Source organism: Genypterus blacodes, unplaced genomic scaffold (genome assembly GCF_046128005.1).
Source record: "Genypterus blacodes isolate CSIRO-AG114 ecotype Tasmania unplaced genomic scaffold, CSIRO-AGI_Gbla_v1 ptg000032l_1, whole genome shotgun sequence".
Lineage (NCBI taxonomy): Eukaryota > Metazoa > Chordata > Actinopteri > Ophidiiformes > Ophidiidae > Genypterus > Genypterus blacodes.
In genome coordinates, this window is record NW_027466845.1 from 5,935,174 (window position 1) to 5,957,998 (window position 22,825).

The 22,825-nt window shown below is 39.0% G+C and overlaps 4 protein-coding genes across 4 annotated transcripts; all 4 read right to left on the bottom strand.

The window, feature by feature from the left end:
• Positions 1-272: 272 nt before the first annotated feature.
• Positions 273-3,818, bottom strand: LOC142995290 (extracellular calcium-sensing receptor-like). The gene is made up of 6 exons (XM_076146285.1): positions 3,682-3,818; positions 3,283-3,568; positions 2,109-2,933; positions 1,730-1,951; positions 1,444-1,567; positions 273-1,174 (listed from the first exon to the last, which is right to left on the bottom strand). The coding sequence occupies exons 1-6, from the start codon at positions 3,798-3,800 to the stop codon at positions 273-275; spliced, it is 2,478 nt and encodes an 825-aa protein (XP_076002400.1). The 5' UTR covers positions 3,801-3,818.
• An 865-nt stretch (positions 3,819-4,683) lies between these two features.
• On the bottom strand, positions 4,684-8,076 carry LOC142995335 (extracellular calcium-sensing receptor-like). The gene is made up of 6 exons (XM_076146336.1): positions 7,985-8,076; positions 7,620-7,905; positions 6,648-7,472; positions 6,339-6,560; positions 6,116-6,239; positions 4,684-5,582 (listed from the first exon to the last, which is right to left on the bottom strand). The coding sequence occupies exons 1-6, from the start codon at positions 8,071-8,073 to the stop codon at positions 4,684-4,686; spliced, it is 2,445 nt and encodes an 814-aa protein (XP_076002451.1). The 5' UTR covers positions 8,074-8,076.
• A 1,019-nt stretch (positions 8,077-9,095) lies between these two features.
• LOC142995299 (extracellular calcium-sensing receptor-like) lies at positions 9,096-12,449 on the bottom strand. The gene is made up of 6 exons (XM_076146295.1): positions 12,385-12,449; positions 11,981-12,257; positions 10,791-11,594; positions 10,406-10,636; positions 10,164-10,287; positions 9,096-10,009 (listed from the first exon to the last, which is right to left on the bottom strand). Exons 1-6 carry the CDS (start codon positions 12,447-12,449, stop codon positions 9,096-9,098), a joined length of 2,415 nt encoding a protein of 804 aa, XP_076002410.1.
• Positions 12,450-13,623: 1,174 nt separating this feature from the next.
• Positions 13,624-19,365, bottom strand: LOC142995300 (extracellular calcium-sensing receptor-like). The gene is made up of 6 exons (XM_076146296.1): positions 19,337-19,365; positions 17,046-17,322; positions 16,139-16,939; positions 15,754-15,984; positions 15,510-15,633; positions 13,624-14,537 (listed from the first exon to the last, which is right to left on the bottom strand). Exons 1-6 carry the CDS (start codon positions 19,363-19,365, stop codon positions 13,624-13,626), a joined length of 2,376 nt encoding a protein of 791 aa, XP_076002411.1.
• Between the last annotated feature and the right edge of the window lie 3,460 nt (positions 19,366-22,825).

Consider the following 22,825-nt stretch of genomic DNA (forward strand, 5'->3'; position numbering starts at 1 on the left):
TGTGAGTGGGGATATAGAGCTGTCGTATATGCTGCTCCAGGGTATCCCAAACATGCTCAATGCTCACAAAACTAATCTATAGTCTTCAATGAATCATGTACCAAACGATACCATAGAACTATTTGATACAATATGTGTGGGATATTTATGTTAAGGTTCTCTAGTATTGTATTCCTGTATATCCCTTTCTTCATGATAAAGCACATTGAAACTAGAGAGCCACTTAAATCATCTTCTACTATGGAAAACATTTTTTGCAATCTTTTTTTTTTTTATATTATTTTTCCCATGACATGCTTCTTGGTATTTCTTTCTGGCTTGATCAGAATTATGTAACATTTAGGTGCAAAAATGCTCAGCAGTAAACCAAAAGTAGAAGACAGAATAGCAAATATCTCCACAGCTACAGTAAACTTTCCAGGAGAGCTGACATATGCTGGGATAAAGGTGATCCATACTGCACAGAATATCAGCATGCTGAAGGTGATGAATTTGGCTTCATTGAAGTTATCAGGCAGCTTCCGTGCTAGAAATGCCAGAACTAAACACACTATTGCAAGGAGCCCAATGTAGCCCAGGACGGCATAGAAAGCAGCCTCAGAACCAGTGTTACATTCTAAAACTATCTTTGTATTGCTATATCGGAAAACCATGTCTGGGAATGGTGGGTTTAATGTCAGCCACAACACACAGATCAGTATCTGAATGAAAGTGCATGAGCCAACTATGATCCTTTGCTGGGAAGGACCAAACTTTCCTGCCAGTTTGTTGCCAGGAATGGTTGCTTTGAAAGCTGTCACAACAATAATAGTTTTTCCCAAGACACAGGAAATGCATAGTGCAAATGTCACTCCAAAAGCTGTGTGTCGAAGCATACAGGTCCAGACTGTGGGCCTTCCAATGAAAGTGAGGGGACAGAGAAAACATGTAAAAAGTGAAAACAACAAGAAACAGCTGAGCTCAGAGTTGCTGGCCTTAATTACAGGGGTTTCTTTGTAGTGGATGAAGACAAACATTGTCGACAGTGACAATGAGACTCCGAACAGGGAAACCACTGTGATTGCTATTCCCAATGGTTCATGATATGACAGGAACTCAATCGTTTTTAGGATGCACTTGTCTTTCTTTTCATTGGACCAGTATTCCTGTGGACATGGTGTGCAGTCTGCTGAACCTGTAGTACATAAATACAGAACATATATTTTGCCACCAGATGTTGTATTATAAATATTTCTGTTGATACCCATTATGTTAATTTGTTATAAATTAATCCATATACAGAAATGTTATGATATATTTATTCTTGGACCACAAAACTGAAAGTAAAACATGGGTATGCCATGTATTTCTTACACTTTGATTAATCTTAGTGTTAACATCTATTTTATATTGTGTCCATGCTTTATGCAGCTTTCTTCTCACATCTCTTTTAAGTTATATTACCTGTGGAGTTGGCTATAGATCCATCAGCACATGGAATGCAGTCAAAACAACAGATGGGTTTTCCCTTAATTCGAGCTTTCCTGCTTCCCACTGGACAAACATTGGAGCACACTGAATTTGGTACCTGAGGATGACAAAATACCATTTTAGCAATGTTATGATGTTGCAGTCTAATTTGCTATAAATTAGTATATTAAAACGTTGCACTGTTTTATCAATAAACACGTTTTTATTCAATATTAATAGAAGTTAGTATTCTGAATGAACATAATTAGAATGTTTTTACCAGTTCCCCTGTCCTCCACACTACTTTGTCCTCCTGGATGCTGAGTTCATAATCTTTGTTGATAGTAGATAAAAAGTGACCCAGTGTCACATGTTGCACTTGACCATCTATTAGCTGCCAGTTAATCATTTCATATGAGGCAGGGGGGTTGCCCTTCTCATCAAAGAACACAGTGTCCCCGTAATGATTCACAAAATTCAGCTGGTGTAGGTAGTCAGCAATCTAAAGATTCATATCATAGAAATTTTGGGAAGAAATGTATAGTGAAATTACTTGTTTGCCATTTGTGTGTTCATATTAACAAGATTACCTTTTAAAATCAATTGTATTGCCACATAAATAGTAGCTTTTGTAATGGAGAACTATCACTAATTCTCACTTGTTTTGGCTGAATGTCCGATAGGTTCAAACATGGCTTCATTGCTTTCCCCCCAACTGGTTCACAGAATACTAATTGATGAAGAGCATGTGCAATTGCATAAACTGCATTATAGACATTATAGGACACTCTGAGCTCTGTGACATTGAAGAATACATCTTCTAAATTTGTTAGTGATTCAGTGCCAGTACATATTTCAGTCTTTGTGTGTGTACCATTGATTTTCCCATTTAAAAGTGGTCTGCAACCAACCATAATCTCCCAGAAGTCACCAACAAAGGCTGCAGTTGGGTCTGTATAAGGGCTTATGTTCTCAAGGAATGGTTTTAGCTTTGGCATAGCCATTTTCTTTATCATATACCCAATCGTTCCTGCAAAAGAGCGGTAGATCTCAGGTGTGGAGAGTTCTGCAGCTGTTATCCAAGCTTCACTTCCGATCCATTGAATTCCTGTAATGTTTTGTTTCACTACCTCTTTAATTAAAGCGTAAAAGTCATTCTCTGCAACAAAAGCCAGGATGACTTTGACAGTTGACCTCTTGATCATATCCACAACTTGAAGAATTTTTTCTGTCTTGTATGACTGTAAAACTGTGCCGACAAATGCAATGCAAACTCCAAGCTTTTTAACCTCCTCAGTAAAGGCCAGAATTCCATTCCGGCCATAGTCATTGTCAGACTGTATGGCTCCAATCCACTGCCAGCCAAAATGTTTAACCAGGGCAGCTAAAGCTTTAGCCTGGTAGTAGTCACTGGGGATTGTCCGAAAAAAAGAAGGATATTTACTTTTGTCACTCAGGCAGGCACATGTAGAGAAATAACTGACCTGCGAAAAGAAGAATACATGAGAATAAATTGGAGATTAAAAATCAATTTTACAAAGTCACAGAACAAGCCCAAGTTAATTACTATGGAACCACAGAATAGCATGGTGCACTGATTGAAACATACAGAAAAGTACAGAATGTGTATATGAATAAATATCAATTAATACTGTGGATTTCACTCAGCAAAACATTCAGAAATACAGATGACCAAGAATATCTGCAAGTACTGCACCGATTTCCCTATTTGTGATTAAGTGTTTTTCGTTTTAGTCAAGGGGCACTGAATTAAACATGTATTAACACAGCCAGATTAAACATTTGTTTGTAGCATCTCATTTCACATCTTACTACTGGTACTTGATATGGACCAAGGGTTTCAGCCACAGCTATAGACAGTGATGATCCTGACTCTGCTATTAAGGCAGATATTGGTGGAGGACACTGGGTAGTAGATTTGTTCTCCTTTACTCCACTGGCCAGTGTCAGTGCAGCACGTAATGCAGTTGTCGGAGAGCCACAAGAATTAAGAATCCTATAGCCAAGAGATATGTTTGGCAGAAGAGTTGCATCTCTGTTTATTTCTTCAATTGCAAATATCATCACTTGGGCCCATCGAAAAGCACGCTGTACAAATCTAAAGAAAATGTTAAGATATATTTTAAAATGAGAGATCTTGTATTTACAATGATGAGCATACAACTGAGTTAAGCATATAAGCAGTGTAGAGGCTGACATGAAAGAACTTACCCTGCACACTCCACGCCAGGTGGCTCCCTCGTGAATGTATTAATGCTGCCTATTTCTTTTGTTAATACAGGGAAAATGCCCCCCATTGATATATCTCCCTGCTTGAACAAACTCGGCATGTTAAACCTGCCTAATAGTTCACAGCCAGAAGCTGTGTTCAGGCTGAGGGAAGACAGAGAGAAGACCGTGGCTATCACCAGATGCATTTTTAAAAGCAATAAGGGAAGAACTCTTCCAGTTATATTGGATGCAAGCTGACGTGGTCACGTTAAATGTGTGTTCAAATCCCACTGAGACAGCAAGCGCAGATTGGTTAAGCCTGGCCGGCAGGGAATTACTCCTGTTTTGTCTGTGTAGAAGTCTGTCTAGAAGATGAAAAGGAATAATAAACCTGCCGTTGTTATTTGTACATTTATAGGAATTGAGATTTTTAACAACTCTGTCACTTTTGGCCTTTGGTATGAGCAAAGCTATATTTGTCATCTCTTTAATTTGGCTACGACTACTAAATGACTACTCTCATTCATTCACTGATGGCAGACTTAGAGTGAGTTTACACCCTATTCATTTTGATTAATCCACCGAGTGGGAGCATGTAGAATCAGAAGAGCAAAGGACCAAGACAGATTATTTGTGCAAGACCAAATGAAACAACAAATGAAAGGTTAATATAAAATTCCCTTCCTGTAATACATTTAATATGACTGGACCAAATATTTGGAAAGGCCTATCTTCAATTCTTCTCTGGCTCTTATTGCCGAGATGTCTGTAAGCGTATTTGTATTTCGAAATGCCCCACCTATCAACAAAGGATAAAAGGCACTCATTCAGTCTGACACATTTATTCAAAACATCTAAACATTTATTACAGCAATGGCTTATGTATCTAATGTATTTCTCTAACAATTCCTCAAAGTATGTTCTTTAGAACTGTCATTAACAAATTGAGAAGTAATAAGTTTGTGATACATTTTTTTACCCATGTTTTATTTTCACAATCCTTCATATTTTTCCCATCACATGCTTCTTGGTATTCTTTTCTGGCTTGATCAGGATTATGTAACATTTAGGTGCAAAAATGCTCATCAATAAGCCAAAAGCAGAAGACAGAATAGCAAATATCTCCACAGCTACAGTAAACTTTCCAGGAGAGCTGACATATGCTGGGATAAAGGTGATCCATACTGCACAGAATATCAGCATGCTGAAGGTGATGAATTTGGCTTCATTGAAGTTATCAGGCAGCTTCCGTGCTAGAAATGCCAGAACCAAACACACTGTTGCAAGGAGCCCAATGTAGCCCAGGACGGCATAGAAAGCTGCCTCAGAGCCAGTGTTGCATTCTAAAATTATCTTTGTATTACTGTGTCGGAAAACCATGTCTGGGAATGGTGGGTTTAATGTCAGCCACAACACACAGATCACTATTTGAATGAAAGTGCATGAGCCAACTATGATCCTTTGTTGGGCTGGACCGAACTTCCCTGCCAGTTTGTTTCCAGGAATGGTGGCATTAAAAGCTGTCACTACAACAATAGTTTTTCCCAAGACACATGAAATGCAAAGTGCAAATGTTACTCCAAAAGCTGTGTGTCGCAGCATGCAGGTCCAGACTGTGGGCCTTCCAATGAAAGTGAGGGGACAGAGAAAACACATAAAAAGAGATAACATCAAGAAACAGCTGAGCTCAGAGTTGCTGGCCTTAATTACAGGGGTTTCTTTGTACCGGATGAAGATCACCATTGTGGACAGTGACAGTAAGGCCCCAAGTATGGAAACCACTGTGATTGCTATTCCCATTGGTTCATGATATGACAGGAACTCAATTGTTTTAAGAATGCACTCGTCTCTTTTTTCATTGGACCAGTATTCCTGTGGACATGGTGTGCAGTCTGTTGAACCTGTGTAATGGGGATATAAAACATTTTTATTCTCCAGACTCCAATGAATACAACTGTGAATGCATGCATTATGGAGATTAAATATATAACCAGGTATGTTTTTTTCTGTGTTATATGTTCATATGTGTATACATTCAGGACTTTATAATATGGTTATTATCTATGAAAATAAATGCAAAAATACAGCCAGCTGTTGGCTAGGTCCAAGCACATGCTGTAGTCAGAGCAGTTTGGAAGTTGAATTTGATTTTGGGCCAAAATCTCTTTAATCTCTTTGCTAAGTTTGGTTGCTATACCTCGTACGCTTCCTGAGCTCCGGATGCTTTTACTGGAAAATAAAAATAAAAATTTCAATAATTTGAGAAATTCTAGGAGGTTCCCAGCACTTCCTCGTTGGATCCCTAGTTAAATTCTTGTTTGTATATTTGGCATATGGTAGAAGTAACAGGCATGTATGGAAACGAAACTATGGTATTTTATTTACCGGTAGTAATTTAGGTTGGTGTACATGCTTTACATATAACATACTTTACCTGTTGAGTTAGCTATAGCTCCATCAGCACATGGAATGCAGTCGAAACAACAGATGGGTTTTCCCTTAATTTGAGCTTTTCTGGTTCCGACTGGACAAAAACTAGAGCACACTGATTTTGGGACCTGAGGAAAAATGCAATGATTTCTGCCATGACATTGTGCTGTAAATACAGTAATTAGGGCACAATTATCTTGAGGAGCAATAAGCCTAGTGATTTTTACCTCTTTCTCTGTCCTCCACACTATGTTTTCCTCCTGTATTTTGAGCTTGTAGTCCTTGTTGGCAGTAGAAGAAAAGTGACCCAGTGTCACATGCTGCACCTGCCCATCTATCAGCTGCCAGTTAACAATATCATAAGAAGCAGGAGGGTCGCCTTTCTCATCAAAGAACACGGTGTCGCCATAATCATTCTTAAAATTCACTTTATGCAAGTGATCAGTGACCTGAAAAAAGTTAAGAGTTAAAATTTACATTATGTTTGAATCAACACGTATTGACGTACACTAATGGTAATTGACTGTATATCTCACCTGTTTGGGCTCAATGTCTGATATGTTCAAACATGGATTCACTGCTTTTCCTCCAACAGGTTCACAGAATACTACATGATGAAGTGCATGTGCAATAGCATAAACTGCAGTATACACATTATAAGACACTCTTAGCTCTTTGACATTGAAGAATACATCTTTGGAATTCATTAATGACTCTGAACCGTTGCATTTTTTGTTCTTTGTCATAACGGCCAAGAGTTTTCCAGGTGAAGGGGGTCTACAGCCAGCCATAATTTCCCAGAAATCCCCCACAAAGGCTGCACCTGGGTTTTTATAAGGGCTAATACTTGTAAGGAATGGTTTTAGTTTTGGCATAGCCATCTTCTGTACCATAGTTCCTATTGTTCCTCCAAAAGAGCGATAGATTTCCGGGGTGGAAAGCTGTGCAGCTGTTATCCAGGCCTCACTTCCAATCCACTGAATATCTGTAATGTTATGTTTCACTACCTCTTTCATTAAAGGATAAAAGTCATTCTCTGGAACGAAAGCCAGGATGACTTTAACAGTTGATTGCTTGATCATTTCCACAATAGCCAGAAATGTTTCTGTCTTGTATGACCGTAGAACTGTCCCAACAAATGCGATACAAACCCCAAGCTTTTCAACCTCCTCAGTAAATGCCAGGACCCCTTGCCGTCCATAGTCATTGTCTGACTGTATGGCTCCAATCCACTGCCAGCCAAAATGTTTGACCAGGGCTGCTAAAGCTTTAGCCTGGTAGTAGTCGCTGGGGATTGTTCGAAAAAAAGTGGGATATTTCCTTTTGTCACTCAGGCAGGCACATGTTGAGAAATAACTGACCTGTGAAAGAAGAATACTATCAGAAACTGTGTGAAGAGGCCACAAAATATAGTGAGTACTGCCTTATTATTATAAAATCAAAAATTATACAGGGATAATCTATTTATATGAATACATTTTCATAAAGCATCTCAGTTAATGTCTTACAACTGGCACTTTAAATGGCCCAAGTGCTCCAGCCACAGCGATGGACTGAGAAGATGCTTCCTCTGCTATTAAGGCAGAAATTGTTGGAGGGCACATGGTGGTAGATTCTGTATTCTCTGTTCCATGAGACAGTGTAAGTGCGGCACGTAAAGTATTAGTTGGAGATGAGCAAGAATTGAGGATCCTATATCCGAGAGATATGTTTGGGAGGAGAGTTGGTTGTCTGTTGACTTCATCAATTGCATAAATCATCATTTGGGCCCATCGGAACGCACGCAGGTCAAATCTAAAAAAGATTTTAATTATTAGATAAACAAAGTGCAGAATGTTTTAAGTGTATAAGAAACAGATCCTGCAAAACTTACCCAAAACACTCAACTCTGGGTGGCTCCGTCTTAAATGATGTAATGCTGCTTATTTCCTTGTTGAAAATTGGGAAAATGCCCCCAATCATTATATCTCCCAATGTGAACAAACTCGGCATGTTAAATTTTCCAAATAGTTCACAGCCAGAAGCTGTGTTCAGGCAGAGCATAGACAAAGACAAGAGTGTGGCATCAAGCAGATGCATTTTTGCAAATGATGAGGGTACAACTCTTGTAACTATTGTGGATGCCAGTAGACATGCTCTCTTCATAAGAGGGTACTTCATGTCCACTGGGCATAGCAGTCTCTATGCCCAGTCGACAAAAAAAGTAATCACTGGGCATAGCGCACACACACACACACACACACACACAAGCGATACAGGATCACACTGCAAGGGTGGAAGTGAAGGTAATAGATAATAGAAAGATAATTCTGAAGTAACAACAACTTCGATCTAGTCAAACAATGTAATCAAAGTTTAGTTTAAGGACTAATGTCTCAACAAGGGACATCAAGTATCTTTCAATTTTCTTTCAAGTCCAGTGAGGCATGGGAACATTTTTTGGCTCATTATCGGTGACTCACACTGGAACACAATGATAGTGGTTGGTGGGATGGTTGGGGGCTGTTTGCTGACTAACAAATGACTAATAAATGCTTGGACCCCAGCTTACAGTAGGGGGCAGTGTTATATTCATCATTGGTGACAAAGGACTGACAAAGTATAGGTAATGTTTTTTGGGGCAGAAAATGAAACACTTGATGAGGAAATGCACGCACTTTATTCAGATATTAATCCACAGCAAACAATACTGTTATTAAAATGATGAAAAGCTAAATGTGTCTGTATTCATGATTATGGATTTGCTTGATTAATTCGGCAAGTGATGCTTATACACAGTTTGTATATAGTGTATAGTGTTACATAATGCATTAAGGAACATGCGTAGAAAACCTTAGCCTCTAACGTTGGAAGATATTTACTAAGACGGTATAACATGAATTACAAAAATGGCTCGTGCATCTATAGTACGTGTTGCACTATAGACTACAGTAGGTTCATTTGTTGTCACATTAGGAGGATTTGCGGTAGTGGATTATAACTATTTAAAGAGTTTTGGGTGGTATTTTAGCCATCATATGCTTTTTTGAATTACGTTCTGGCTTGAATATGATAATGTAACATTTTGGAACAAATATGCATATCAGTAAGCCAAAGCTTGAGGCCAAGATAGCAAATATTTCCACAGCAACAGTGAACTTCCCAGGAGAGCTGACATATGCTGGGATGAATGCAATCCATACAGCGCAGAATATCAGCATACTGAAGGTGATCAGTTTGGCCTCATTAAAGTTGTCAGGCAGCTTCCTAGCGAGAAAAGCAAGTACAAAACACAAAAGAGCAAGCAGTCCAATATACCCCAACACAGCCCAAAACCCAATTGGAGAACCAAGGGCACATTCTAAAATGATTCTTTCTTTATAGTATTGCATATTTTTCTTTGGGAAAGGAGGTTTGGTACATAACCAAATTATGCAAATCAGGACCTGTATGAGAGTGAAACCCAGAACACTGAGCCTCTGCTGAACAGGCCCAAACCATTTCATCATATTACTCCCTGGAAGTGTGGCTCTAAAGGCCATTAACACCACTATAGTTTTCCCCAGAACACAAGAGATACAGAGGACAAAGGTGATCCCGAACGCTGTGTGCCGCAGCATGCAGGACCACTCAGAGGGCCGGCCTATGAAGGTCAGAGAGCACAAGAAACAGAGCTTTAATGAGAAAAGTAGAAGGAAGCTCAGCTCAGAGTTGTTGGCTTTTACAATGGGAGTTTCCTTATGTGTCATAAAAATGATGGATGTCAGGAGTGATAGAAATACGCCAACACAGCTAAATATAGTTAACAGCGTCCCCATGAGCTCTTTGTGTGAAAGGTATTCTGTTGGTTTTTGAAGACACCTGTCTTTCCTTTCATTTGGCCAAAATTCAGGTGGACAGATTAAACAGTCTGGTGAATCTGTAAAAGACACAAATCAATACAAGGGCTTGAATCAAGAAGAAATACAGCTATTATTAATTATCAGTTATTGGTTCATCAACCTCTCCTATAATTCTATTGCCAGTTGTAGGTGTTCTTATCAGCATTCACATAATTTGACATCCTTACTCACCTGTACTGTTACTAATCATTCCTTCTGGGCACTCAAGGCAGTCAAAGCAGCACACAGGCTTATTCTTGTTCACGGCCTTTCGAGTCCCTGGTGGACATGGTTCTCTGCAGACAGACCTGGGGACCTGATCAGGAAGAATAACCAATTTTGAAACAGATTTATCCAACAATATTGAGTCAATACATTTTGAAAAAATGATTATAGGAAATAATTATTAGATGGAAGGATTCATGTTTCCTTGCCTTATTGTAGTTTCCACCCCAAGTTATTTGGGCATCAGTTTTCACATTGAATTTCAAACTCTCTGGTAAAGAACTGTCATATTGTGCAATATTAACAATCTTAACAGAACCGTCATCTTTCATCTGCCAGTTAACTAAGTCATACTTTGCTCCCGAGTCTCCATTTTCATCAAAGAAAACATTGTCCCCACTTGATGTAGTGAAATTCACCAACTTCATGTGCTCCACCACCTAAAGAGAGACAAATGGTGCAGTTTTTTCAAAATTTGTGTTTTTTTCTTAAATAAGATAGATAGAATATGAGATGATCATGTCACAAATTATTTTACATAAATACAAACAAATTAAGTTTGAAACATGAAAATGATACTTCACCAAAACTGACTTGTTTTGACTGAACATCTTTCTTGTTGATACATTCCTTTCCTGTGATGGGATTTGATCCATTTTTACATTGCAATAGGAGATGAATGGCATGTGCCACTGAGTACACAGCTTTGTATATGTGATTCACAACTCTGAAGTCTGTCTCATTTGCGTAGTCATTTGAGATGGTCCTTAGGTCCTCTGTGCCATCACACATATTAGTGGTATTTGAGTAAGAGAAGCTGCAGTCAAAAAACTTTTCCCAAAATGCTTTAAGTATGGTACTGTGTGGTTCATCGGATGGTTTCAAGTTTAGTAAGAATTCAGCAAGCCCTGGTATAGATGCTCGAGGGAGGGCAAAGCCTAGTGCTCCCTGTACGATTCCCTTTCTCTTCAGGAGAGCAATGTCTGCTTTTGTGATCCAAGATTCACTGCCAATCCACTGTTTTCCTGTTATGTTTTTCTCCTCTATTTTTGCCAAAAAGTCTTTAGTGTATGTTAAAGACAAGAACAACAGGACAACATTTGAGGAGGAGCCCCTCAGTGCCTCTACAATCTCTGTGAAATGTCTTTTAGATGAACGGGCGAAGCGTAGTCTGTATTCAACACATATGCCCTCTTTTGCTGCCTTCTTTGCAAATTCCTCTGTTCCTTTTTCTGAGTATGAGCCTGCAGAATAAATGATCCCCACCCAGCGCCAGTCATAGTATTTCATAAAATAGACGAGAGCATCAACTTGGAATTTGTCACTCGGCACAGTTCTGAAGAATGTTGGATAGGATTTTTTGTCACTCAAACATGCACAGGTAGACAGGTGGCTCATCTTAAAAAAACAAACAAGAAAAGATAGCCCAATTACGATCAATCATAAATAGTTTCATATCAGTTTTTTGAGACAAGGATTACTGAACAATCAGGACAGTCTATTTGAAATTATTGCAGTGATAACCACGCCTATGTCCTTCTCACATCATTTTTTGTCTGCAATACATTGTTTGACACTCAACTTATTCTGCATAGTTAAAGTTTCAGGCACCATTTCAATTTGAACAAATTCAGCTTTTTTGCCAATTCTAGCAATGACCTGGTTTCCATAAGATATTGATTATTTTAAACAATATTTTCGGCTTTCACCTTAAACATGGACCAATCCCAGCGCGGTTTTGTTTTTACAGACATGCATTTTCTTGGTTTCCTACATTTATTTACCTGTAGAATGGAAAATGGGCGAAGTATACGGTTAATGTCTTGACTTATTCCAGAGGATGAATGCCCAAACAGGGCCTGGATCTTACTTATGCAACCTTGTTCTTTTGATTCCTCTCCATTAATTGCTTCTGTAGCTGCTCGTATAAGATTTGCACTTCCACAACCGTTATAGACTCTGTAGCCCAGAGTCACTCCAGGGAGAAGACTTGTATCTCTGTTTATCTCCTCCACAGTAAAAATCAGTGTGCGGGCAATCTTCAATTCCCTGTTATTCAATCTGTAGAAGCAGAAGTATGCAGGTTTTTACAAGCGATGAACATAAATCTTTTAAGTTTAAAATATTGACATAAAGCATGATTTTTTCGCCCCCAATAATAGTTTAAATGGATCATAATCATACTTACCTTTTGCAATATGTACTTGGCAGAGAATGGTAGCCGTTGTTTCGTAATCTACTATTACTACTCATAGAAAAAACTCCAGCAATAATAAGGTCACCATCTTTATCAAATTCCAGGTACCCTGTCTGTCCTATCAATTTGCATGTTTGGTTTTGTGATTTGATCTTTGCCAGAAGAGTGAGTAAGATAAGAATCATCCAACTCATCATGAGCCACCTCCCTTCACTGATCAAACCTAACCAGGGAGAAGATCTTCAGGGCTTTTCATTTTTTAAAGAAATCACCAGCCAATGAGAAAACATTTCCATTTCTCACCGGATGTCTTACATGTGACTCAAGCTGAGCATTATTTACACAGTGAATTATGCAGATAATTATGCACAGTGCAGAAGGTGATCATGTTGATTGACATTCACAGGAAATTACATATTTCATTCTTTTTGTAAACACCTACAAAGTACTTTATATTATGAATTCTGAATAGGCTTGTGATGTTAGGATCATTAGACAACTGTTCATGATTAAGTTATTATTTTTATTATTATCTGACACCGTTTAGTCCAGGGACCAGGGACTTGGGCTTTCTGCCTTAGACACCTGACGAAAGAATAACGTTCATCCTGAGACACTGCCTAAACGTGGGAAGTAACCAAAATAGCTTAGCTGTTCGGAGGTTGTCACTACACATGCGTTTTTAGTGTATGTATTGGCGTATAATACATAAAATGGCTAAATGTATTGATAGATATGGATCTTGTTTGCTTAATTATGCACTGATGCTTGAACAGAGTATTTTTGTGTAATTTAGTTACATGAAACATACTGTACACCGTAGGGGAAAAGACAGTTGGGAAATGGGAATTTGTTGAATGAGAATGTAATCTTGCAGATTTTTACTTAAACACTCCTGGATCTGCACCTAACTCTTTACCGCTCTGGTAAGGTTCTTGCCCTTTGTTCTGAATTAAATCCACAGAACTCCCTAACTATGCGTTTGAGTTAAACCTTCTACCTGTGAGTAACTTCTAATGTAGATTTAGCCCACATACAGTATTTAAATATAATCGAATATATGAAGATAATGACTACAAACTCTGGTTTGATATACTAACATTTATTGAACAAGGCATAACTTGCATTACAACAATGGTTTGTGCATCTACAATATGTCTTGCACTATAGACTAAAGTAGGTTTATTTGTATTCACATTAAGAAGGTTTGCTGTAGAGGATTATAACTATTTAAAGAGTTTTGGGTGGTATTTTACCCATCACATGCTTTTTTGAATTACGCTCTGGCTTGAAAATAATAATATAACATTTTGGAATAAATATACATATCAGTAAGCCAAAGCTTGAGGCCAAGATAGCAAATATTTCCACAGCAACAGTGAACTTCCCAGGAGAGCTGACATATGCTGGGATGAATGCAATCCATACAGCGCAGAATATCAGCATACTGAAGGTGATCATTTTGGCCTCATTAAAGTTGTCAGGCAGCTTCCTAGCGAGAAAAGCAAGTACAAAACACAAAAGAGCAAGCAGTCCAATATACCCCAACACAGCCCAAAACCCAATTGAAGAACCAAGGGCACATTCTAAAACGATTCTTTCTTTATAGTATTGCATATTTTTCTTTGGGAAAGGAGGTTTGGTACATAACCAAATTATGCAAATCAGGACCTGTATGAGAGTGAAAGCCAGAACACTGAGCCTCTGCTGAAAAGGGCCAAACCATTTCATCATATTACTCCCTGGAAGTGTGGCTCTAAAGGCCATTAACACCACTATAGTTTTCCCCAGAACACAAGAAATACAGAGGACAAAGGTGATCCCGAACGCTGTGTGTCGCAGCATGCAGGACCACTCAGAGGGCCGGCCTATGAAGGTCAGAGAGCACAAGAAACAGAGCTTTAATGAGAAAAGTAGAAGGAAGCTCAGCTCAGAGTTGTTGGCTTTTACAATGGGAGTTTCCTTATGCGTCAAAAAGATGATGGATGTCAGGAGTGATAGAAATACGCCAACACAGCTAAATATAGTTAACAGCGTCCCCATGAGCTCTTTGTATGAAAGGTATTCTGTTGGTTTTTGAAGACACCTGCTTTTCTTTTCATTTGGCCAAAATTCAGCTGGACAGATTAAACAGTCTGGTGAATCTGTAAAAGACACAAATCAATACAAGGGCTTGAATCAAGAAAAAATACAGCTATTATTAATTACCGTAATTTTCGGACTATGAGACGCACCTGACTATAAGCCGCAGAAGCTAAATTGAATGATGTGTACATATATAAGCCGCACTGGACTATAAGCCGCCGGTTTTTTAATGTTTAATTACCATATGTAAGGGTTCGTGCACAGAGGGGATTGTCGGGAAAGAGGCGGCTGTTTGAGGAAGCTCCCATTTATTAACATTTCAACAAACAAGTTGCATATTTGCATAACGTTTTCAAGTGTTACCATTTAGTGCAATAGTAGCTACAGAACATGTGCTATGCTGTGTAAACTGTACTGTATCACATAGCGTTTCAGACACACAAACTTTTCAACTTTCAAACTTAAACGGTGCGCTCCCAGCGCACGTACCGGCAGTGATCTACAGCAGTGGTCCTTGGCATGAAAAAGATTGAAAACCACTGATCTACATTATAGCCTACAGTAGTACCATAACAAAAAACAAAGCTTACAGCGCTTGACGAGGCAATATCAATGGCTAAATTAAATGTTTATTTAAAAGTGCAAAATAAAGTGCCTGTAACACGACAGTAAGCGCGTAAGCCTAAAGTTGCAGTTTGCTGCTTAAAATATACGGTAATCAGCCTACCAGAAAAGTCATTAATCCTCGTCTTCATCTTTTAGGCTAAGGTGCAGTACACGGCCGCCTTCCAGAGGACTGTAACCTGTAAAATCCATAGATTTAGGAATTCCCCTAGTGGCCGTTAGCTGTAAAAATCCATAGATTAGCCGCACCGTTATATGAGCCTCAGGGTCGAAAAATGGGGAAAAAGGCGCGGCTGAAAGTCCGAAAATTACGGTATCAGTTATTGGTTCATCAACCTCTCCTATAATTCTATTGCCAGTTGTAGGTGTTCTTATCAGCATTCACATAATTTCACATCCTTACTCACCTGTACTGTTACTAATCATTCCTTCTGGGCACTCAAGGCAGTCAAAGCAGCACACAGGCTTATTCTTGTTCACGGCCTTTCGAGTCCCTGGTGGACATGGTTCTCTGCAGACAGACCTGGGGACCTGATCAGGAAGAATAACCAAAAAAAAACTGATTTATGCAACAACATTGAGTCAATACATTTGGAAAAACAAATGATTATATGTAATAAATATTAAATGGAAGGATTCATGTTTCCTTGCCTTATTGTAGTTTCCACCCCAAGTTATTTGGGCATCAGTTTTCACATTGAATTTCAAACTCTCTGGTAAAGAACTGTCATATTGTGCAATATTAACAATCTTAACAGAACCGTCATCTTTCATCTGCCAGTTAACTAAGTCATACTTTGCTCCTGAGTCTCCATTTTCATCAAAGAAAACATTGTCCCCACTTGATGTAGTGAAATTCACCAACTTCATGTGCTCCACCACCTAAAGAGAGACAAATGGTGCAGTTTTTTCAAAATTTGTTTTTTGTTCTTAAATAAGATAGATAGAATATGAGATGATCATGTCACAAATTATTTTACATAAATACAAACAAATTAAGTTTGAAACATGAAAATGATACTTCACCAAAACTGACTTGTTTTGACTGAACATCTTTCTTGTTGATACATTCCTTTCCTGTGATGGGATTTGATCCATTTTTACATTGCAATAGGAGATGAATGGCATGTGCCACTGAGTACACAGCTTTGTATATGTGATTCACAACTCTGAAGTCTGTCTCATTTGCGTAGTCATTTGAGATGGTCCTTAGGTCCTCTGTGCCATCACACATATTAGTGGTATTTGAGTAAGAGAAGCTGCAGTCAAAAAACTTTTCCCAAAATGCTTTAAGTATGGTACTGTGTGGTTCATCGGATGGTTTCAAGTTTAGTAAGAATTCAGCAAGCCCTGGTATAGATGCTCGAGGGAGGGCAAAGCCTAGTGCTCCCTGTACGATTCCCTTTCTCTTCAGGGAAGCAATGTCTGCTTTTGTAATCCAAGCTTCACTGCCAATCCACTGTTTTCCTGTTATGTTTTTCTCCTCTATTTTTACTAAAAAGTCTTTAGTGTATGTTAAAGACAAGAACAACAGGACAACCTTTGATGAGGATTCCTTCAGTGTCTCTACAATATGGTTTACATTTTCAGATGAGGGTGAGAAACGTAGTCTGTATTCAACACATATGCCCTCTTTCTCTGCCTTCTTTGCAAATTCCTCTGTTCCTTTTTCTGAGTAGGAGCCTACAGAATAAATGATCCCCACCCAGCGCCAGTCATAAAATTTCATTAGAGAGACGAGAGCATCAACTTGGAACTTGTCACTTGGTACAGTTCTGAAGAATGTAGGATAAGTTTTTTTGTCACTCAAACATGCACAGGTAGACAGGTGGCTCATCTTTAAGGAAAAAAAGAAAACATACACCCATTAATTTAAGTGATAAAGCAAGCATTAACAATACGGACACTATTTTTCTCTGCAATTACTTTCCGACATGTCCTACCTGTAGAATGGAAAATGGTCTGAGAATGCTGTTAATGTTTGCGCTTACTCCAGAGGATGAATGCCCAAACAGGGCCAGGATCTTACTTTTGCAGCCTTGTTCTTCTGCAGCTTCTCCATTAATTGCTTCTATAGCTGCTCGTATAAGATTTTCACTCCCACAACCGTTATACACCCTATAGCCTAGAGTCACTCCTGGTAGAAGGTTAGAATCTCTGTTGATCTCCTCCACAGTAAAAATCAGTGTGTGGGCAATCTTCAATTCCCTGTTGTTCAATCTGTAAGGGCAGCAGAATGTAGGTTGTCACAGGCAATAAACATCTTGTATATCACGTAAGTTTAAAATACTGACGTAAAGCATACTTGGACCCAATAATTGTTTAAATGCTCACAATCATATCAACTTACCTTTTGCAATATGTACTTGGCAGAGAATGGTAGCCATTTCCTTTTATTTTACGTATACTACTCATAGAGAAAACTCCAGCAATGATAACATCACCTTCTTTTTCAAATTCCAGGTACCCTGTCTGTCCTATGTATTTGCATGTTTGGTTTTGTGATCTGATCTTTGCCAGAAGCGTAAGTAAGATTATAATGATCCAACTCATCATGAGCAACCACCCTTCACTGAAGAAACCCCCAACCAGGGAGCAGATATTTATGGCCAAGCCAGCCAATGAGAAGACATTTCCATTTCTCACTGGATTTCTTACATGTGACTGCGCAGTGCAGAAGGTGATGCATAATTCTACTTGGGGGGAAAACACGTTTGGGTGGGAAAATTGGAATTTGTTCGATGTGGACGTACTGTTCCAAAGGTTCCTTTCTATTATCCACTCAGACCTCAATCAAAATGTGTTTTTCACAGTTTTTGTTATTGTTAGTTGTTGCTCAAGCTGTCAGCTTTTGTTCAAGTGTTTACGATTTTAATTCAGAATCATGTTGAACCATCTCAATGCTTGACATAGACATTTGATCTTGTCAGGTCTAAGTGTCATTTAAAGCAGGGGTCCCCAACCTTTTTTGGGCCACGGACCGGTTTCATGTTAGTCAATCCTTTCACCGACTGGCATTCAAGGGGTGGGGGGATAGATATGACAAAATGAATTTAAGATAGGTGATAAGATACTTCTTTGTCAAATCACATGCAATGCCAAACAACGTTATCACACGTAATTCGACTTGTATATTGCACACAGACACACACACACGCAAGTAAAATAATATGATGCAAAAAAATGTATAGTGCATAAAAAATAATGCTTTACACATAGTTAGTGGGAGCCCTGGGCTTGTGTGTCTGCAACGAGCCGATGGAATTTAGGGGTAATGGGAGATAATGACACCCTAAGTCCTAGTCTTATATCCAGCCTACTCCGTGATTTAGTTTTGGTCACTGCCACTGCAAAAAACCCTGCTTCACAAAAAAAGATGTTGGGAACGGAAGCAGGGCTTTCAGTGCTTTTTTTGGCAATATTCTGGCTTGATTTTAATCCAGAACACCGGCAGAGTTGTTGTCTGAAATACATTTTTAAGGCGACCGTCATTTGCAATATCCAACAGTTGCTATTCTTCTGGCACGGACAGGCTCGATTCATCTGCTTTGCTTATAAATGGGTCGTGGACCCATGCTTTAGCAGTTTGTGGGTTTTTCCGTAGTTGGGAAGTCCTGCTTGAACTCTTTTAAAACCAAAGACAGGTGAATCAGCACGGAGAATGATGGCTCAGCCTTAGCCTCTTACAAAATGCCAAAGTTTGAAACTTAGACAGTTGTGATTTTCCCCCTGAAGTGACAGATTAAGTTCATTTAGCAGGTTGAATATGTTGCACAAGTAAGCGAGTTTTGCGACCCATTCCTTGTCACTGAAATGTCAGTGGTGAGTTTTTTTCTGAAAGAAATCTCTGCAGCGGCTCTCGTAACTCAAACACACACTGGCCAACAATCTCCCTTTGGATAGCCATCTTACTGCTCTGTGTAAGAGAAGGCGTTTGTAGCCTGCGACCATCTCCTCACAAAGCTGCTCAAACAGACGCGAGTTAAGGGCATGTGCTTTGATGTGGTTAATAACTTTGACGACATTATTTAATACGCTGTTCAATTCAGGTGACTTTCTCCGGCTAGCCAGAACTTCCCTGTGAATGACGCAGTGCGTAGACTCACATTCAGGTGCAACTTCCTTAACCCGAGTAGTTAAACCAGAAAGCCGGCCAGACATCAGTGGCGCCACCGCGGCCCGCCCTGGAAAATCGCTGGCCCCCCCACCGGCCACCTGACCTTCCATGACTCACACTATCGCCAACTGCCGTTGCCGGCGCATCGCTGCCGGTGCACTCACCGTTGCCGGTGCACAGTACACCCGGTGCACTTGTCGCGGCACTTTCCACTGATCTAAAGTATGTTTGTAAGTACCTAAGGAGAGAATTTGACATTGGCACCTCCCAGTTCTCTTTCTGAATTCTACTTCTAATCAGACCATTAAAGAGACATATTATGGAGGATGAAGAGGCATTAATTGGAGCTTTGTTTTGTGTGCATGGAAGCTACTCCAGTTACCACATGAAATCTGTTAAATAATCACAAAGATTCAGATTTTGTGCATCCAGTTCACCATTTCCCCACTGTGCTGTAGTTTCTGTACATTTATGTTGTCCATATCCATCCATATCCATGTTGTTAACACACACACATAAAAAACTGGTAAAGACATACAGTTCTTATTTATTTGATCTGAAAGTGTCAGGATCTGTGTGTATATACATGATCTTAAATGTGCCTGAGACATTTCCATACAAACAGTGTATTACAATTAGAACAACCCATATACACGTTTTCTTTGCAGTGGAAAAAAAATCTATATAATGTGTAGTAGAACACACAAAATATTGATTACATTGACCTGTTATGGACTTCATAAAAACCTGGCAAGAATCAAATCTCATACATATATGAATGTGATATCTCTCTTGCAGCCACATGAGAGACAGAACAACAAGGTGGTGGAAAAATTAAATTATCGATCATAAGTTTATAATTTTAGGTTCAATATGATGTACAGAATCCTGCTTGAAAATCTACTTTTTTTTAAACTGACCTGTTGATTTTAATAACCAGTGTATACTTTATTGGAACACCGGAATTCGGTTGACAGGTGACCAGTTGCACATGTAAGAAAACACTCAAGACATTCAGTTTAGTTAAGGAGTGTAGTAATGTGTGTGAGACAAGGGCACAGTACAGGGTAGCCAGGAGTTCAGTCTGCCAAAATACAGCCCAGGATCTTAGTCGAGATCCTGTGTTACGCTCAGTAATGATACTTTCAAAGCAGAGCTTCACATACTTATTATGAACAAGAGGAATGACAAAAGTCAACCATAGCAATATGACAGTAAGCGGCAGAACAATAAACTGCTGCTGGGCGTAACAAAACAGTTTGATGACATTATGCACAGCCCGACAGGCAGATGATGCCTGCACTGTTCTACCCAGGGCACAGCAGAGACAGACAACAAAATGAATCCCAACACCTATGCAGGACCAGTCAGATGTCAAACTGGAGCTGGCTGATGCTGACAAACAGTATAATGTCAGAGTCAAAAGCAACACTGCAGTGTGTTTACAGCCTTGAGCAGGATTTGCTGTGTTGGGTGAAATTTTTATTCTGGCTATACAGACTCCAAGTGTTAAGACAGAAACCAAAAGATATCTTCCAACCCATCTGCTGGCCCCTGTAGGCTGCTCACTCTCCACAATGTTTGAGTACACTGTGTGTGGAGGAAATTTGATGACATCTGAAAAAAAAAACCTTATTTAACATTTTGATTTGATTTTGAATACATTTTATAAATTAATTCTATTTTAGTATATACTGAGTATATACTTAGTATATACTAAAATAATTTATATTCATTTTGGCACTTTTTCACCTTACCTGATTGTGTAAGAAATGCCTCTTTTGAATGTTGTGTTGCATAGAATTTCGCTGGCATCCGCTGTTAAGCAGATAGAAAAAATAAATGTGTACGTATACACAAAGACATATCACTTATACACAAAATGTGTGTACAGTCATCGCACAATATTCTATATATGTAGTTTATCAAGTCACTGTTACCTCACATCAAATAAATCTCCAACACTATCTGAAGTATTCTGGTCCTCTGCGTATGTCACTGTCTGATGTATGTAAATGCGTCTTATTTTTAATTGTATAAGCACACAAATGTTGCCTTTCCTGTCCAATATACACTCAAACTTCAGTGATAATCATATATGAAACCTCACATCATCCATGATTGTCAAAATAGTTTTGAAGTTACTGTTTGCGCAACCTAACCTGCACGCAGCAGATCCTGAGGTCAGCCCTCTTTAATGCACTATCAGACATGGAGCTCACCTGGTTTTCAAACAGTGTGAAGAATTCTAGAGTTTCCTCACAGAGCGAACGTCTTTGTTGGATTTTGTCCATGTAGATGTACACACAATCCACTGTGTTGAAGTGGTCCGTTAAAGCAAATGCAATGATGTGGGAGCAGGGCAAAGGATTGATAGTTCTGTAAATCCTGTGTGTGTTGTGATTATCAATATTTATCTGCATGAAGGAACAATACAGACATAAGATTATTTCATTATTTCATAACAAATTGTTGTCATAATTCTACATCAGTGTGCTGCTATAAGATTAAGATTATATCAAATGCATTCTATATGCCAAACGGTAATGTCACCTTTATCAAAGTAAAAAAACACTCGTCTTCAGCTGAAAAAAACTCCCAGAATTCCTGAATTTTCCTTTTGCACCCACAATCTCTGTCCATGGCCTCTTTATCTCTTAGCAGCATTGTCTCACTGCCAATAAAGACTATTACGTTTACTGTCACATAAGAAGAGAGGGGGGAATCTCTTGACATCCCCGCCTGATACCCAACCCAGGCAAAATTCATTCCAGGTGATCTATAATAAAAAAAAAAGATACAGAGGAGATACAAGTATCACAGAGATGTCAAGCCACGTTCACATTTCCGAAAATAATGACAGCATGTAATTACCTTCATGCCTTCCATTAACCTCATCATCATTTTCAAAATAAACAAGCAAAGTGAGAAGGATAATAACCCAACTGAGAGAGTATTATCCTGCATATAATTACTGTAAAAGATTTTTTAATTGACTCAATCTCCTATATGCTCCTCCAGAGATTTTTTTAATTGTCTGTCGAGGTCTCCCACATTATGGTGTTTAGGTCCCCATAATGCAGGCTGGCTTCCCTGCTGAGAAAATCATTCAATTACAGGCTAATTGCTGTTAGAAATGTGGGAAACCAAGCGAAGGCATCTAAGTTCTTAGTTATAACAAAACAAGAGATACAATTTCAAAAGAGAAAATGAGTCAGTCACTTAAAAACAATCACAGAAATACTCACTTGTCACATATTTGGAATTGTGTATTGCTACAAATAAGGGCATTTGTATACGAGCCATTTGAGCTGAAGCCTCTTGTCTCTTCATCGCGCCCAGACGGACTAAGCTCAGTCCATGGATCCAGGCAGAGCCATGTGCCAGACGACACTATCCAAGTGAACAGTGTGAAGAAGACAAATGTGACTGGTGTCATTTCAGAGCTTCGCCTTTGGCACGGTCAGGATCCAAGGAAGGATGTGTTTTATAGCTTCTTCTTTGCTTCCCAGGAGGAAAGTCACCCACAGTTAGCTACAGTGACACTTGCTGGGTAAACCCCTAAGTATGAAGTTTTTACTGGATTACACGAAGTCGGTTATTCTG

Excerpts from the sequence above, each read along its gene's own strand:
- LOC142995290 (XM_076146285.1), bottom strand. The coding sequence starts at position 3,800 with ATGCCGAGTTTGTTCAAGCAGGGAGATATATCAATGGGGGGCATTTTC. Across the intron at positions 1,568-1,729 it reads TGTGGAGGACAGGGGAACTG|GTACCAAATTCAGTGTGCTC; the intron begins GTAAAAACATTC and ends TGTCATCCTCAG. Across the intron at positions 1,175-1,443 it reads ATCTATAGCCAACTCCACAG|GTTCAGCAGACTGCACACCA; the intron begins GTAATATAACTT and ends TATGTACTACAG.
- LOC142995335 (XM_076146336.1), bottom strand. The coding sequence starts at position 8,073 with ATGATTGGGGGCATTTTCCCAATTTTCAACAAGGAAATAAGCAGCATT. Across the intron at positions 6,240-6,338 it reads TGTGGAGGACAGAGAAAGAG|GTCCCAAAATCAGTGTGCTC; the intron begins GTAAAAATCACT and ends ATTTTTCCTCAG. Across the intron at positions 5,583-6,115 it reads AGCTATAGCTAACTCAACAG|GTTCAACAGACTGCACACCA; the intron begins GTAAAGTATGTT and ends CCCATTACACAG.
- LOC142995299 (XM_076146295.1), bottom strand. The coding sequence starts at position 12,449 with ATGAGTAGTAATAGTAGATTACGAAACAACGGCTACCATTCTCTGCCA. Across the intron at positions 12,258-12,384 it reads CCAAGTACATATTGCAAAAG|ATTGAATAACAGGGAATTGA; the intron begins GTAAGTATGATT and ends CTGCTTCTACAG. Across the intron at positions 10,637-10,790 it reads AAGATGTTCAGTCAAAACAA|GTGGTGGAGCACATGAAGTT; the intron begins GTCAGTTTTGGT and ends GTCTCTCTTTAG.
- LOC142995300 (XM_076146296.1), bottom strand. The coding sequence starts at position 19,365 with ATGCGCCGGCAACGGCAGTTGGCGATAGT. Across the intron at positions 17,323-19,336 it reads CAACGGCAGTTGGCGATAGT|ATTGAACAACAGGGAATTGA; the intron begins GTGAGTCATGGA and ends CTGCCCTTACAG. Across the intron at positions 14,538-15,509 it reads AATGATTAGTAACAGTACAG|ATTCACCAGACTGTTTAATC; the intron begins GTGAGTAAGGAT and ends TGTCTTTTACAG.